The sequence below is a fragment of the Physeter macrocephalus genome, chromosome 6 (genome assembly GCF_002837175.3).
Source record: "Physeter macrocephalus isolate SW-GA chromosome 6, ASM283717v5, whole genome shotgun sequence".
Taxonomy (NCBI): Eukaryota; Metazoa; Chordata; class Mammalia; order Artiodactyla; family Physeteridae; genus Physeter; species Physeter macrocephalus.
The window spans coordinates 5,971,810-5,984,424 of record NC_041219.1 but is presented as its reverse complement, the minus strand read 5'-3'; the positions used below and the strand labels follow the sequence as shown (position 1 = coordinate 5,984,424).

At 43.0% G+C, this 12,615-nt stretch overlaps 1 protein-coding gene across 1 annotated transcript; it reads left to right on the top strand.

Annotated features, from left to right (window-relative positions):
- The first annotated feature begins 300 nt into the window (after nt 1-300).
- Nucleotides 301-6,573, top strand: LRRC10 (leucine rich repeat containing 10). Its single transcript, XM_028490387.2, has one exon. It carries the CDS (start codon nt 5,568-5,570, stop codon nt 6,405-6,407), a length of 840 nt encoding a protein of 279 aa, XP_028346188.1. The 5' UTR covers nt 301-5,567; the 3' UTR covers nt 6,408-6,573.
- The last annotated feature ends 6,042 nt before the right edge of the window (nt 6,574-12,615 follow it).

Below are 12,615 nucleotides of genomic sequence, written 5' to 3'. Positions count from 1 at the left end.
TCACTCACTCTTCAATGAGCCCAGCACAGTGTCTTAAGAAAGCACAGCAATAATACCTGCTCATGGTTAGTAAGTCAGACGCTGTGCTAATTACTTTAAGTACATTATCTCATTTAATCCTCGCAGTAACTCAATGAGGTGGAGCCCAAGCTGATTCCCATTTTACAGATGAGGAGCCCAAGGCACAGAAACTTTGTCCAAAGCCCCCAAACTAATAAATACCAGAGTCCAGGTTCAAACTGTACAAGGTCTCTTTAATGCCAAAACCTTTGCTTTTAATACTAAACTCTACTGCCATCTCATAAACCATAATAAGATAGTAAAAGTCAGAATTAATCATAAATCTAAATTATAGATTATAGTAATATGAAATCTTTTCTTTTTTCCTTTTAAGTACATAACAGGACCAGGCTAACAAAATGCTACCTAGTAGGAGTCCTGTTTTGATAGATTGCTTTCATTTCATTTCAATAAACGTTTATTAGTAACTGATGGAAATAGTTCTTACCCATTAATGCTTAATTGACATACCATTTTCCCCGAGTAAGTAGTATTGTCATCTGCTGATACAGCTGTCACACTGAATGTTCCTGGATTCTTTTGAAGGCCTTAAGATTATAATCCTTCCATTCAGTCTTTTAACATTACACAATTGTTTAGGAAACTAGCCATGCTCCAGCTCTGGGAAATCCACATATATTCCATATTAATTAAGTCTGCTTTAATAAACTGCTCGCAATAGTCCTGTAGATATAGGAAGAAAAATTAACTGTGCAGGGTCAGACAGCCACGGGAGGGTCGGAGTAAAACTACAGGCTAGTTTTGATGGGTATCTGTGATTCTTTTTGGCTGTCAGTATACAACTCACCTTCCTGTGTTTGGGGAATTTCTCACTTTAGGAATCTTGGTGGTGGAAAAAGTCCACCCCCCCCCACCACAGAATCCAAAACCTCAACCTTAGCCTCCCTTAGGTTAGGGTGAGCATGTGGCCAGTGAGATCTCTCCATCAGATTCAACTGCCAGTGATGCAAAGAAGCAGGGCCTGTGAAAAATCCCTTTGGGGGGGTCAGGGGAAACGTGGCTACATCCAGGTTTAGGGGCAGCGTTCAGCACCAGGGAGTCAAAGGGAGAAGCAGAGGGGCTGAGCCCAGGGGTGCCAGTTCTGCACTGAGTGAGGACATGATCCTGGCCGCAGCATCCAAGCCAGGTTCCTCAGGGCACCCAGGGAATCTGTTGAGCATCCTAACACCTTGTCATAAATTCCTGTTCACTGAATCATCCAAAGATGTTTTTTTTTTTTATTGCATTGCAATTAAGAATCCTAATACTAGAACTGAACCTGGAAGCATCCGAAGACCCAACATCACTTAGTTCGAGACAAAATTTTTGGGCAGACACCTCAGTGGAGGATTCTGGAGTCAAAACCAACAGGTGCACATGGTCAGACAGGAGTCTAGGTTTGGTTTCAGGCCTGAGGAGGATGAGCTTGCTTCTGGATCACCCTTCTTGAAGGCCCAGGACTCTGGCAGTGGACACCCTTCTCAGCATCCGGCACCATGGTCTCCATGAATTCTAACAAAGGAAAAGCCAGCTGTACCTCAAAGCTAATTACTGGCACACAATTCACTTTATGTTTTCTGTTTTCAAGAGTTTTCTGGATGTCTCTTGCAACATGGATTGTCTTTTCATTGGGATGTGTACATCTGTGCACGAGAGTGTGTTCTCCTTTTGATATAGGCTGTTCTTCCAGGGGCCACTTTGCTAATTTTATACCAGCTTATCATGGGGGCTGAATCCAGTAGAGTGTAGTGAAGATCAGCCATATTCTTCCTACCTCTTCTCTCACACACACTCCTTGCGCATTCCTACCCCAAGCCCCGGAGAGCAGCTTGGGCAGATCCTACAGCTTTCTTGACACTTTCAGATATTTAAACATTTAGTCAAGTCTACCTCAACATTTTAACATCTCATCCAATTTCAAACTTCTTTCTGCCCAGCTGAGGCCTGGCCTGTGGCTTGAGGACCGACAAACAGAAAGGAGTTGGCACTAGAGGTGGGAGACACACAGCCTTTTCTTTTACTCCCTAGGCTCCACCTCCTCCTCTCCTCCCCCACCCCTTCCCCTAGATCCTCTGGGGGTTGGGTCCAGCAGGAGAGAGAGGTGATTTCCTTCACTCCAGATGCAGTTTTAGTTCTCCTTTGGTGGAGACTTGCTTTCTGTCACGGCAGATATTCAAATGCTGGCTGGTTCCTGGAGGTTCTTTCGGGACCCTCCACCCTCCCCTGGCACAGCAATGCACCCTCCTGCCAGCGGCTCACAGAACTCTGGGAAACACTTAGGTTTACCAGCTTGTAAAAGAATATGATAAAGGATATAGATGAATAATCAGATGAAAGGAAACATTGGGCGAGGTCTGGAAAGGTCCTGAGCACAGGATCCTCTGTCCCCGTGGCGTTGGGGTATGGTATCCTCCCAGTGTGGATGTGTTCACCCACTTGGAAGCTCCCGGAGCCCCCTAGTACTGGGATTTTATGAGACTTCCCTCACGTAGGCAAGAACCATCATTAACTCTATTTCCAGCCCCTCTGCCTTCTCTGGAGGATGGCAGAGTGGGAATGAACATTCCAAGCTTCTAATCATGACTCGGTCTTTCCGGTGACCAGCCCCTATCCAGTAGCCACCCGGGAGCCCACCCAGAGTTCCTCATTAGAACACATGTGCTACTAGTGTTCTTATCACTTAGGAATTTACAAGGGTTTTAGGAGACCTGTGTCTGGATGGGTTCAAAGACCAAATATTAGAACAAGAGATGCTCCTAGTGGTCTTATCACACAGGAAATCACAAGGGTTTTAGGAGCTCTGTACCAGGAAACAGGGGTAGAAACCAATATATATATTTTCTATTATCTCACAAGTGCGTACATTTTAGGGTTGTAAGAATTAAGTGAGCTAATAATACTGTAAGCAGCACACAAGTGTTAGAGTTAACTCTCTGAAAATACTGCAGTAAAATTAGTTAAGAATTTCTTCTGCTCTCTCCAGTTTTTGTTTCTTGATTTCTTTTACTCTGCTTATTTCAATCTCCATCTCTCACCTAGAAGGCTTGTCTCACGTGTGGTTATCCTTAGCTACCTGCTTATATTTAGGGGCTGGCATTAAAGTGCTGAGTGGAAGTGTGTGTGAGGATAGTTTGTCAACTGGTGTGACCTAACTCCACTCTGATAGAACTGTATACTCTGTGAGATCAGGATCCTATCTATCTTGTTAGCCACCAGATTCCCTGCATCTAGAACACAATAGGTGCTCAATAAATATTTGATGTTATTCTTAAACCTCTCTAAGCCTCAGTTTTCTCATCTGGAAATTGAGGATAAAAAATATTTACCTGGCAGGAGTTGTGAGAAGAGATAGTATATGTAAAGCACCAGTTCAGTGCTCAGCACTGTTGTAAATAATAATGGTAGCAATCATTATTATTGTTATCATTTCTAGGGACATCAGGGCAGCAGCTTCATGACCATTTGTGGTCACCACTGACCATGCTAAATATAGAGCCAAAGCACAGTACCTGTTGAGAGGCTAGTTATTACAGGACAAATCAGCAAAGCAAGGAGAGGGCTTAAGATAATAGCCCTTGACATTCAATGTTTAGAAAGTCCAAGGACACTGGCTTTCGTCATGACTGAGAAGGTGGGTAGTGATGCTGCATTGCCAAATAGCTCTGTAGAATGGCCATTCACATGGAATGCTCCTGTATTGCTCTGTTCAGTCTATTATAAGCAATTTAGCAGTAAAGGCACTGGAGAAGGTTAAATGGTGTACCAAGCCTTCCCCCCAAACCTGGCACTCTATCCAGACAGCAGGCAGGCTGCTAGAAATGTAAACAACCCATTTCTTCTGGAAATGGAAACAATCCGTTTCTTTTGGAATAGAGTTTTTGAAAGTAATACATGTATATAGTTAAAAAAAAAAAAATCAAACAATACAAGAGGGTGTAAATGGAAGAGTCAGCATTCCTATCACCCCCAAACCTTCAGGCAGATTCCCCAGAGATAATCACTGTTTTGTCTTACAGATACTTTTAGGTATATGCAAGAATATATGCATATTTTTTCCCAGATGGGATGGTAAAAAACAGTTCTGAAACTTGTTTTTTTGCCCTTTATTTATCCTGAATATCTTTGCACATCAGTATATAAAGATTTATCTCATTTTTAACAACTGCTCTGTTCATTAAGAAAAGGTAAGAGATAAGCCCCCAGATCTCCACGGCTTAACACAATTGAAGTTTCTCATTTACCTAAATCCAATTGGTGGTAGCGAGTGTGTGGGGGAGGGGAGGTGTTCTGACCCTAGCACTTATTCAGAGATCAAGGATACCCAGGACTTCAACATATGACTTCCACATCCTTGGTGGCTTCTAAGGTCACCCTGGGTATTAGATGGGGAAAGAGTGTGGAGGAAGGTGAGGTTTTAAATGAACCAGGCCTAGAAATGTTTTATACCACTTCTGCTCACTTCCATTGGCCAAATTAGCCTGACTGCCCTAGACTAGTACTAGGAAATGTCCCAGATGGACAGCTTCTTCCCACAGTAACTCAGCTCTATGGAAGGAAGCTCAAACCTTTGAGGGGCAGTGAGCCACATCCCACACAGACACATTGTAGGAATACACCCTCATTTATTTAAGCTTTAGAAGGCTGGTTTTCCTCTTCTCTAGATTCTTCTGTTTTTCTACTTGTCTTTTGTCAAAGGCAAATTTTTTTAAGTGTAGAAAACTACTAACTGGTAAGAATGTAGAAATAAGAAAATGGACACTTGTGGAGCGTATACACTCGTTCACATCTGGTGGGGTTAGGAGGGAGACACGACCAACGAAAAGCCTTTAAAGGATGCATATCTTTGACCCAGTAACACTTCCAAGGACATTTCCAAAAGAAATTAGTGGGTAACTGCTTGCACTATGTACAAGGATATTTATAATAGCGACACATTGTAAGCAACCTACATGCCCAACAACAGAGACCTGTTTACAGTGCATCCATATAATGGAATGCTTTGCAGGTGTTTAAAATAATTGCATGGATACCTGCAAACATTAAAATACGTCCATATGTTCTGATAAAAAACAAGACTCCTAAACAGTGTATTTTTTTTTTAAACAAATTGATTACGTGTAGCAAAAGGCTGGAGGACATCTGTTAAATAAAACGTTTACAGTGTTTATCCCTGGTGGGTGTGACTATGGTTGTTCTCACTTTCTTCTTTTCCACCTTTTGTAATGTCTCAAGTTTTATCATTAGAAAAAAGTGAAGCTATTTTCCGTTTGAAACAAACAAACAAAAAAATGTAGATAAAGAGGACTGGGGCTTAGGCGACTGAAAGCAAGTATGTGAGACCCAGCCTCCAGGACCCTGCCTGTCACCCAACACTCAAGTCGCTATCAGGAGCACTTCTCTCTGTTGCAGTGACTGGCTTCTGTCACGCAATCCCCAGGTTATAATGAGGGGAGGACAGGCCTCAGGGCAGAGGCAGCAGTCCCAGGGTCGGCAGGCTGCGGCTTGCCATGGGGAACACCATCAGGGCCTTCGCGGCCTTCGTCCCAGCTGACCGCTGCCAGAACTACATGGTCAGAGACCTCCGGGAGATGCCGCTGGACAAGACGGTGGATCTGAGCGGGAACTTGCTCCGCCGCTTCCCCGTGCACGTGTGCTCCTTCCAGCAGCTGGCCAAGCTCTACCTGAGTGACAATCGCCTCAACAGCTTGCCTCCGGAGCTGGGGCAGCTGCAAAATCTGCAGATCCTGGCCCTGGATTTCAACAACTTCAAGGCTCTGCCCCAGGTAGTATGTACCTTGAAACAGCTCTGCATCCTCTACCTGGGCAACAACAAACTCTGCGACCTCCCCGGTGAGCTGAGCCTGCTCCAGAATCTCCAGACCCTGTGGGTCGAGGCCAATTACCTCACCCAGCTGCCAGCTGTGGTGTGTGAGCTGAGTCTCCTTAAGACTCTGCATGCTGGCTCCAACGCCCTGCGTCTGCTGCCAGGCCAGCTCCGGCGCCTCCGGGAGCTGAGGACCATCTGGCTCTCAGGCAACCTGCTGACAGACTTCCCCCCTGTGCTGCTTCACATGCCTTCCCTGGAGGTGATCGATGTGGACTGGAACAGCATCCGATACTTCCCCAGCCTGGCCCACCTGTCAAACCTGAAGCTGGTCATCTATGACCACAATCCTTGCAGGAATGCACCCAAGGTGGCCAAAGGGGTGCGTCGCGTGGGAAGATGGGCGGAGGAGACCCCAGAGCCTGACCCCAGAAAAGCCAGGCGCTACGCACTGGCCAGGCAGGAAAGCCAGGAGGCACAAGTGCCTGCCCTGCCTCCTCCACTTCCGCCTACCAACTCCTGAGAAGTTTCAGGTGTAGGTCAATGCCAAGGACCCAACTACAGCATCTTCTGGAGACCTCTCCATTAGAATGCAAAGGACTGCTCTGGGACAGGTGGGGCAGCTCTGCCACTGGAAAATGGAATAGAGTCAGATGAAATGCCTACCTCACACCAAGAAAATACTCAAGGCCAACATCTCTCCCAGAGGGAATTGTGTGCTATAGGTAGTGTGACAACTTCTTTGCAAGAGAATCAGCCTCTCCAAGCAGGTATTTTGAAACACTGAAGAGCAAGAAAGGCTGGGGACCCTTTGGCCTCCTCCAGTCTCCAGGAGTGGATGGTCATGAGGCCAATGAGCCCCTCAAATAAGGTATTTGTTACAGAGCTCATCTAAAAGTTCAGGGGGCCTGTCGCCAGCCCTTTGCAGGATTATTTTCTTACTATGAATGACCATAGGTAAGAAGACATTACCGATCCAGGCCACTTAAAAATGACATGTCTACCTAGTCAGTCCGATTCAGACTCTTCGTTGTTGCAAAGGCTCAAGAAGCTTTTCCCCTGAAATTTAGTGGCTGCTGAGAAGACACTCCTGCTGCCAATGCCTCCTGGTGGAATCCAGCTGCCACTTTAAACTTGACAGTGGTTCATGCTGATTTCGCTCATTTTCCTTGAAGATTTGGCCAAAGGTCTGCTCCCACCTGTACACTGTCACTGGCAATGCTGAAAGTCATCTAGAAAACAGAACCTCTCCTTGGCAGTGCAGTTACATCAAAATCAAGCCTCGTTGTGACTGGCTGCCTCTGTGGAGCAGAGCCCTCCTGTTTACTCACGTAATGAACCAGAATTGAATTGAATCTCTTGCCATGCAGGGACCACATTTCCAGAATCATATTGGGTTAAAAGTTGTAGGTGAGAAATCTGTTCGCTTGCAACAAGCATTTGGAAATTGGAATTGCAGGTTGTGGTATATATAGGAAGTGTCTGCCTCTTCAGCCTCAGTACCTCTGCCCTTGCTCTGATATGTTTTGATTTTTGTAGATAAAATCTTTTGATGGTCGGTGTATAAACCTAGGTATTCAGGCCGCTATTTCTCTGAAGTATGTTAATTATGACCTTTTCTTCTCCCCATGAATACATCAATTTTAAACAAACTGCTGTCAGTGGGTAGTTTAGTAACACAATCCTTTTATGTTCTTGAACTCTTTCAGCAGTCAAGGACACAAAAGTGTCATCTTAACTAAAACATATTGAATTTAGCTTTTAAAAAGTACTTTTGCCATAAAAGCATCTTAACCCAACAAAGTTTGGTTCTAAAATGACATTATACAGCAGACTATTTTCATGTTTTCCTACCACAATTATTTCTTGCTAAACCAGAGGAAGAAAGTTTCATGGTTTCACATAATCTCTTCCTGGCACCACCTCCCAGTCTGTAGAGTATCTACAACCCATTGATCAGACTGCCAAAGGGTCCTTTTAATCACTTAATTGTCAAATACTTAACTCCTTTAATAATGAGTCCAGATTTCTATTAGACAGCTAGGATTTAGTCTATTTACTCATTCCTAATGACTGCAATTACACTATACTCAGTTGATACTAGAAACTTTCCGCCAACAAGACTGCCTTCTGAGCTGTATCATAGCTCATCCTTCACAATGGCTATAATTTTCTTTTGACCCTCTCTTCCCCCTCCTAAGATTAAGGGGCCCACTTTTTCCAAGGAAGCCATAAGCTGTAGCCATTTGACCTATAGAATTTTCATCTAATGAGCTAACTAGTCTGAAACAGATATCAAATTATAAACATTCTGACACATAATTAAACTTTGTTCTAAAATAACCAATACACAACAAATAAACACTTCTTAAACAACATGGTTAAGTGTTCACCACGAATTTTGCTGTCCAAGTTTTCACTATAGGATTTCAATCAATTTTATAAATTGACTATGTAAATGCATATTTACATTTCCATAACCCTCTGATGTTTTCTTGAAATTCTAACATAACTATAAACTTAAAAAGGGAAAAATGCTGAAGCACCAAACGTTAACTTTTTTACTTTTTTTTTTTGGTGCACTGCACGACCTGCGAAAATCTTAGTTCCCCAACCAGGGATTGAACCCGGGCCATGGCAGTGATAGCGCCGAGTCTTAACCACTGGACCACCAGGGAATCCCCAACATTTTTACTTTTAAAAGTCCTGAAACCCAAAGTGCATGAGCGGAAAATCTCTTCCAGAAGTTTATGTAGGATTTTAGCTTCCACAATGCCAACTAAAATCTTTAACGTGGATTTTAAGGACGTTCCCGAGGTTTGTTTTTGTCCTAAAACAATACTAAGTTTGCAATTTCACACTTGAAAAGTCAGCTTGTGCTCTAAAAATCAACTAAAAGCCCATATCCTACACACAGTAACCTGGAGGCAGTGTACTATGATGGTTAAGAGCATGGCCCTTCAAACTACCTGAGATCACATCCTACCTTTGTACATTTACTGGTCAGTTACCTACCTGTGTGCCTCAGTTTTGTCATCAATAAGGTGGTAACAGTTTCTGCCTCAGGGCCCTGTCAGGTTTAAACAAATTACTGTGTATGAAGTGCATGGAACAGTGATTGGCAGGTGATGGCTAATGTTTACTTAACATGTTCTTTTACTAAGTGTTATACCATGGCAGTACAATATTTTATTTACCGTACAATCAGTATAACTCCTTGTTTGAAGGAAATAACAAAAAAAGTTTTTTCTCTCTCAGTAAAATTTTCAATATTATCTCTAGTCTTGAATATAAGAAATATAACTGCAAAGTGGTCAAACACTTCTGGTTTACATATACAGGAAAACAGATATGATTACCAAGGATTCATTTTTTTAAACTTCTAAACGAATATACTTTGCCCTCTGCCTGTTATTCTAGAATTTGCAAAATCACCAAAGTACATGAAAATGTGAGACTATTCCTTGGCACTAAACCCATTCGTGTCATGAGGGCAAGGGACATGAGACTGAAGACATGGGTGTGTGTCTGCTAGATAATTTACTGCCTTTGCCACTGTAAAAAAAAAAAAAAAAAAAAAAAACACCTACATTTACTGGTCAGTTACCTACCTGTGTGCCTCAGTTTTGTCATCAATAAGGTGGTAACAGTTTCTGCCTCAGGGCCCTGTCAGGTTTAAACAAATTACTGTGTATGAAGTGCATGGAACAGTGATTGGCAGGTGATGGCTAATGTTTACTTAACATGTTCTTTTACTAAGTGTTATACCATGGCAGTACAATATTTTATTTACCGTACAATCAGTATAACTCCTTGTTTGAAGGAAATAACAAAAAAAGTTTTTTCTCTCTCAGTAAAATTTTCAATATTATCTCTAGTCTTGAATATAAGAAATATAACTGCAAAGTGGTCAAACACTTCTGGTTTACATATACAGGAAAACAGATATGATTACCAAGGATTCATTTTTTTAAACTTCTAAACGAATATACTTTGCCCTCTGCCTGTTATTCTAGAATTTGCAAAATCACCAAAGTACATGAAAATGTGAGACTATTCCTTGGCACTAAACCCATTCGTGTCATGAGGGCAAGGGACATGAGACTGAAGACATGGGTGTGTGTCTGCTAGATAATTTACTGCCTTTGCCACTGTAAAAAAAAAAAAAAAAAAAAGATACACCTTGTACTCTTTCTTAGAAAGAATATTAATGCCATTAAAAAACAAGTAAGGGCTTCCCTGGTGGCGCAGTGGTTGAGAGTCCGCCTGCCGATGCAGGGGACACGGGTTCGTGCCCCGGTCCGGGAAGATCTCACATGCCGCGGAGCGGCTGGGCCCGTGAGCCATGGCCGCTGAGCCTGCGCGTCCGGAGCCTGTGCTCCGCAACGGGAGAGGCCACAACAGTGAGAGGCCCGCGTAGTGCAAAAATTAAAAAAAAAAAAAAAAAAAAAAAACACAAAAAAAACCCACAAGTAAGTTTACATGCTTTTCCCCCTTTCTGGACTGTCCACTTCTGAGAACACAAAACAGGTGATATTTACCTTTGAATCCCCAGTGGCTGGTATAATTCGACCACATTACTTGAATTTTGGAGATTTTTATCCTGCACCAAGGCCACAGGACAGGGGGACACACTGACACTTACGGAGCACTACTGTAGGTCAGGCACTATCCTCAGGGTCTTGTGTAAATTTATTCATATAGTTTTTTCAATACCTCTTTGAAAGAGGTGTTATGTACCGCTCACAATTTAAAAATCTTTATTCATATTGGGAATCAACAACGTTCTACAATAACACTATGATTAAAAAAAGGTCAGCCCTCGACACAAGGGTTTGTAAAAAAAAAAAAAGGGGGCTTCCCTGGTGGCGCAGTGGTTGCGCGTCCGCCTGCCGATGCAGGAGAACCGGGTTCGCGCCCCGGTCTGGGAGGATTCCCACATGCCGCGGAGCGGCTGGGCCCGTGAGCCATGGCCGCTGAGCCTGTGCGTCCGGAGCCTGTGCCCCGCAACGGGAGAGGCCACAACAGAGGGAGGCCCGCATACCACAAAAAAAAAAAAAAAAAAAAAAAAAAAAAAGGTTAAGTCCTCTTTACATTTCTGCTCTAGCAATACTCTAAAACACCAGAGTAGGTACAAGACAGGGCAGACTTCGGAAAAGAATTTCATACAAAGTATTCTATTGACTTCTATGAGTCAGGGTCCTGACAAGAAAATGCGTTCACCTCATACGATTTACAAAGAGACTTTTCACAAAGGAACTGTTACTAAACAGAATTAAGGGGAGAAAGATCGGGGTAATACAAGTGATTGTATCTGGCATGAGTCACAGCAGCCGCCAGCCCCACCCATAAGGCTGAGTGAAGTGGGAACAGAAATGTTACCAAAATGCAGTAAGAGCTGAGTCATGAAATGAGGGCTTGCCCAGAGAGCTATACTGATAGGTCTCGCAGGGATGCAGCCAACTCCAGAGACAAAGAGCAAAACCAGGAAGAAAATACCAATTCCCTCTCCCCATATCCTACCAGTGCCTCCTGAATTAAACCACAGGAAACCAGTCCACAGGGAGCTGTGAGGCAGTTAGCAAGGCTAAGTCCCATGGCCTCCAAGCAGGTAAAGAATGGATTCTGACTTGAGGAGACTAAAAGAAAAACCAGCACACATATTATCCTTCTTCAAAGAAAAACAGAAGGCTACTAAAATGGATTTTAAAATTCTAAGCACTTAAGACAATTTCTACACAGTTACCTGTTAATGTACATTACAAAAATCTCCATTTCTATGTCACAAAAGCCTTGCGAAAATAAAAACTCACTGCTTCCATAACTGCTGTTTCTGAGTTAAAAGAAACTCCATCTTAAAACTCTTATAGGAATTAGAGGGCCCTAGGTTGGTACTTTACCTCTGAAATGGAAAAAACTTTGTAATTTGTGAACTCGGGATATTCTAGGCCTATGATGAAAAAAATCTGTTAACGGCTTCAAAGGATATGAATTCAGAGGAAAAGAAGCATGGGTGTATTCTTGGATATACAATTAAGCTCCCACATTTCTACCTCTTTTTAGATTAACTTTAATACTTACTGGTGTATCCTTTTTAAGACCTTTGGAGAAAATGAGCCCAAATACACTTTAGATTAAAATCCTACTCCAAGCTACCTGGTCCCTCAGGACAAATGTTTAAACCCACCTACCTCTCCCACTGAAACCTCTGCACATTTTCTAGATCACGATATGCCCAACTGTTCCACCTATCTGAGTTGTGGGATGAACAATGATGTTATGATGTGTGATAAAGTACTTTAAAAAATTACATAGGGCCTCCCTGGTGGCGCAGTGGTTGAGAATCCGCTTGCCGATGCAGGGGACACGGGTTCGTGCCCCGGTCCGGGAAGATCCCACATGCCACGGAGCAGCTGGACCCGTGAGCCATGGCCACTGAGCCTGTGCGTCCGGAGCCTGTGCTCCGCAACGGGAGAGGCCACAACAGTGAGAGGCCCGCGTACCACCAAAAAAAAAAAAAAAAAAAAAAAAAAAAAAAAAAAAAAATTACATAGCAAACGTACTGCTATGTTTCTAAAAGTGAAAAAAGTAAAAATCTGTGTAATTCTCTGATGATCTTCATCTCAGAAGTTTCTCCTTTATGTGAACGTTGGAGGATATAAACTAGTATCACAACAAAAACCAAATTTTTCCAGTTTTCATAGCTTCTACAAAGTAGTATTAAAATGCTG

Excerpts from the sequence above, each read along its gene's own strand:
- LRRC10 (XM_028490387.2), top strand. The coding sequence starts at position 5,568 with ATGGGGAACACCATCAGGGCCTTCGCGGCCTTCGTCCCAGCTGACCGC.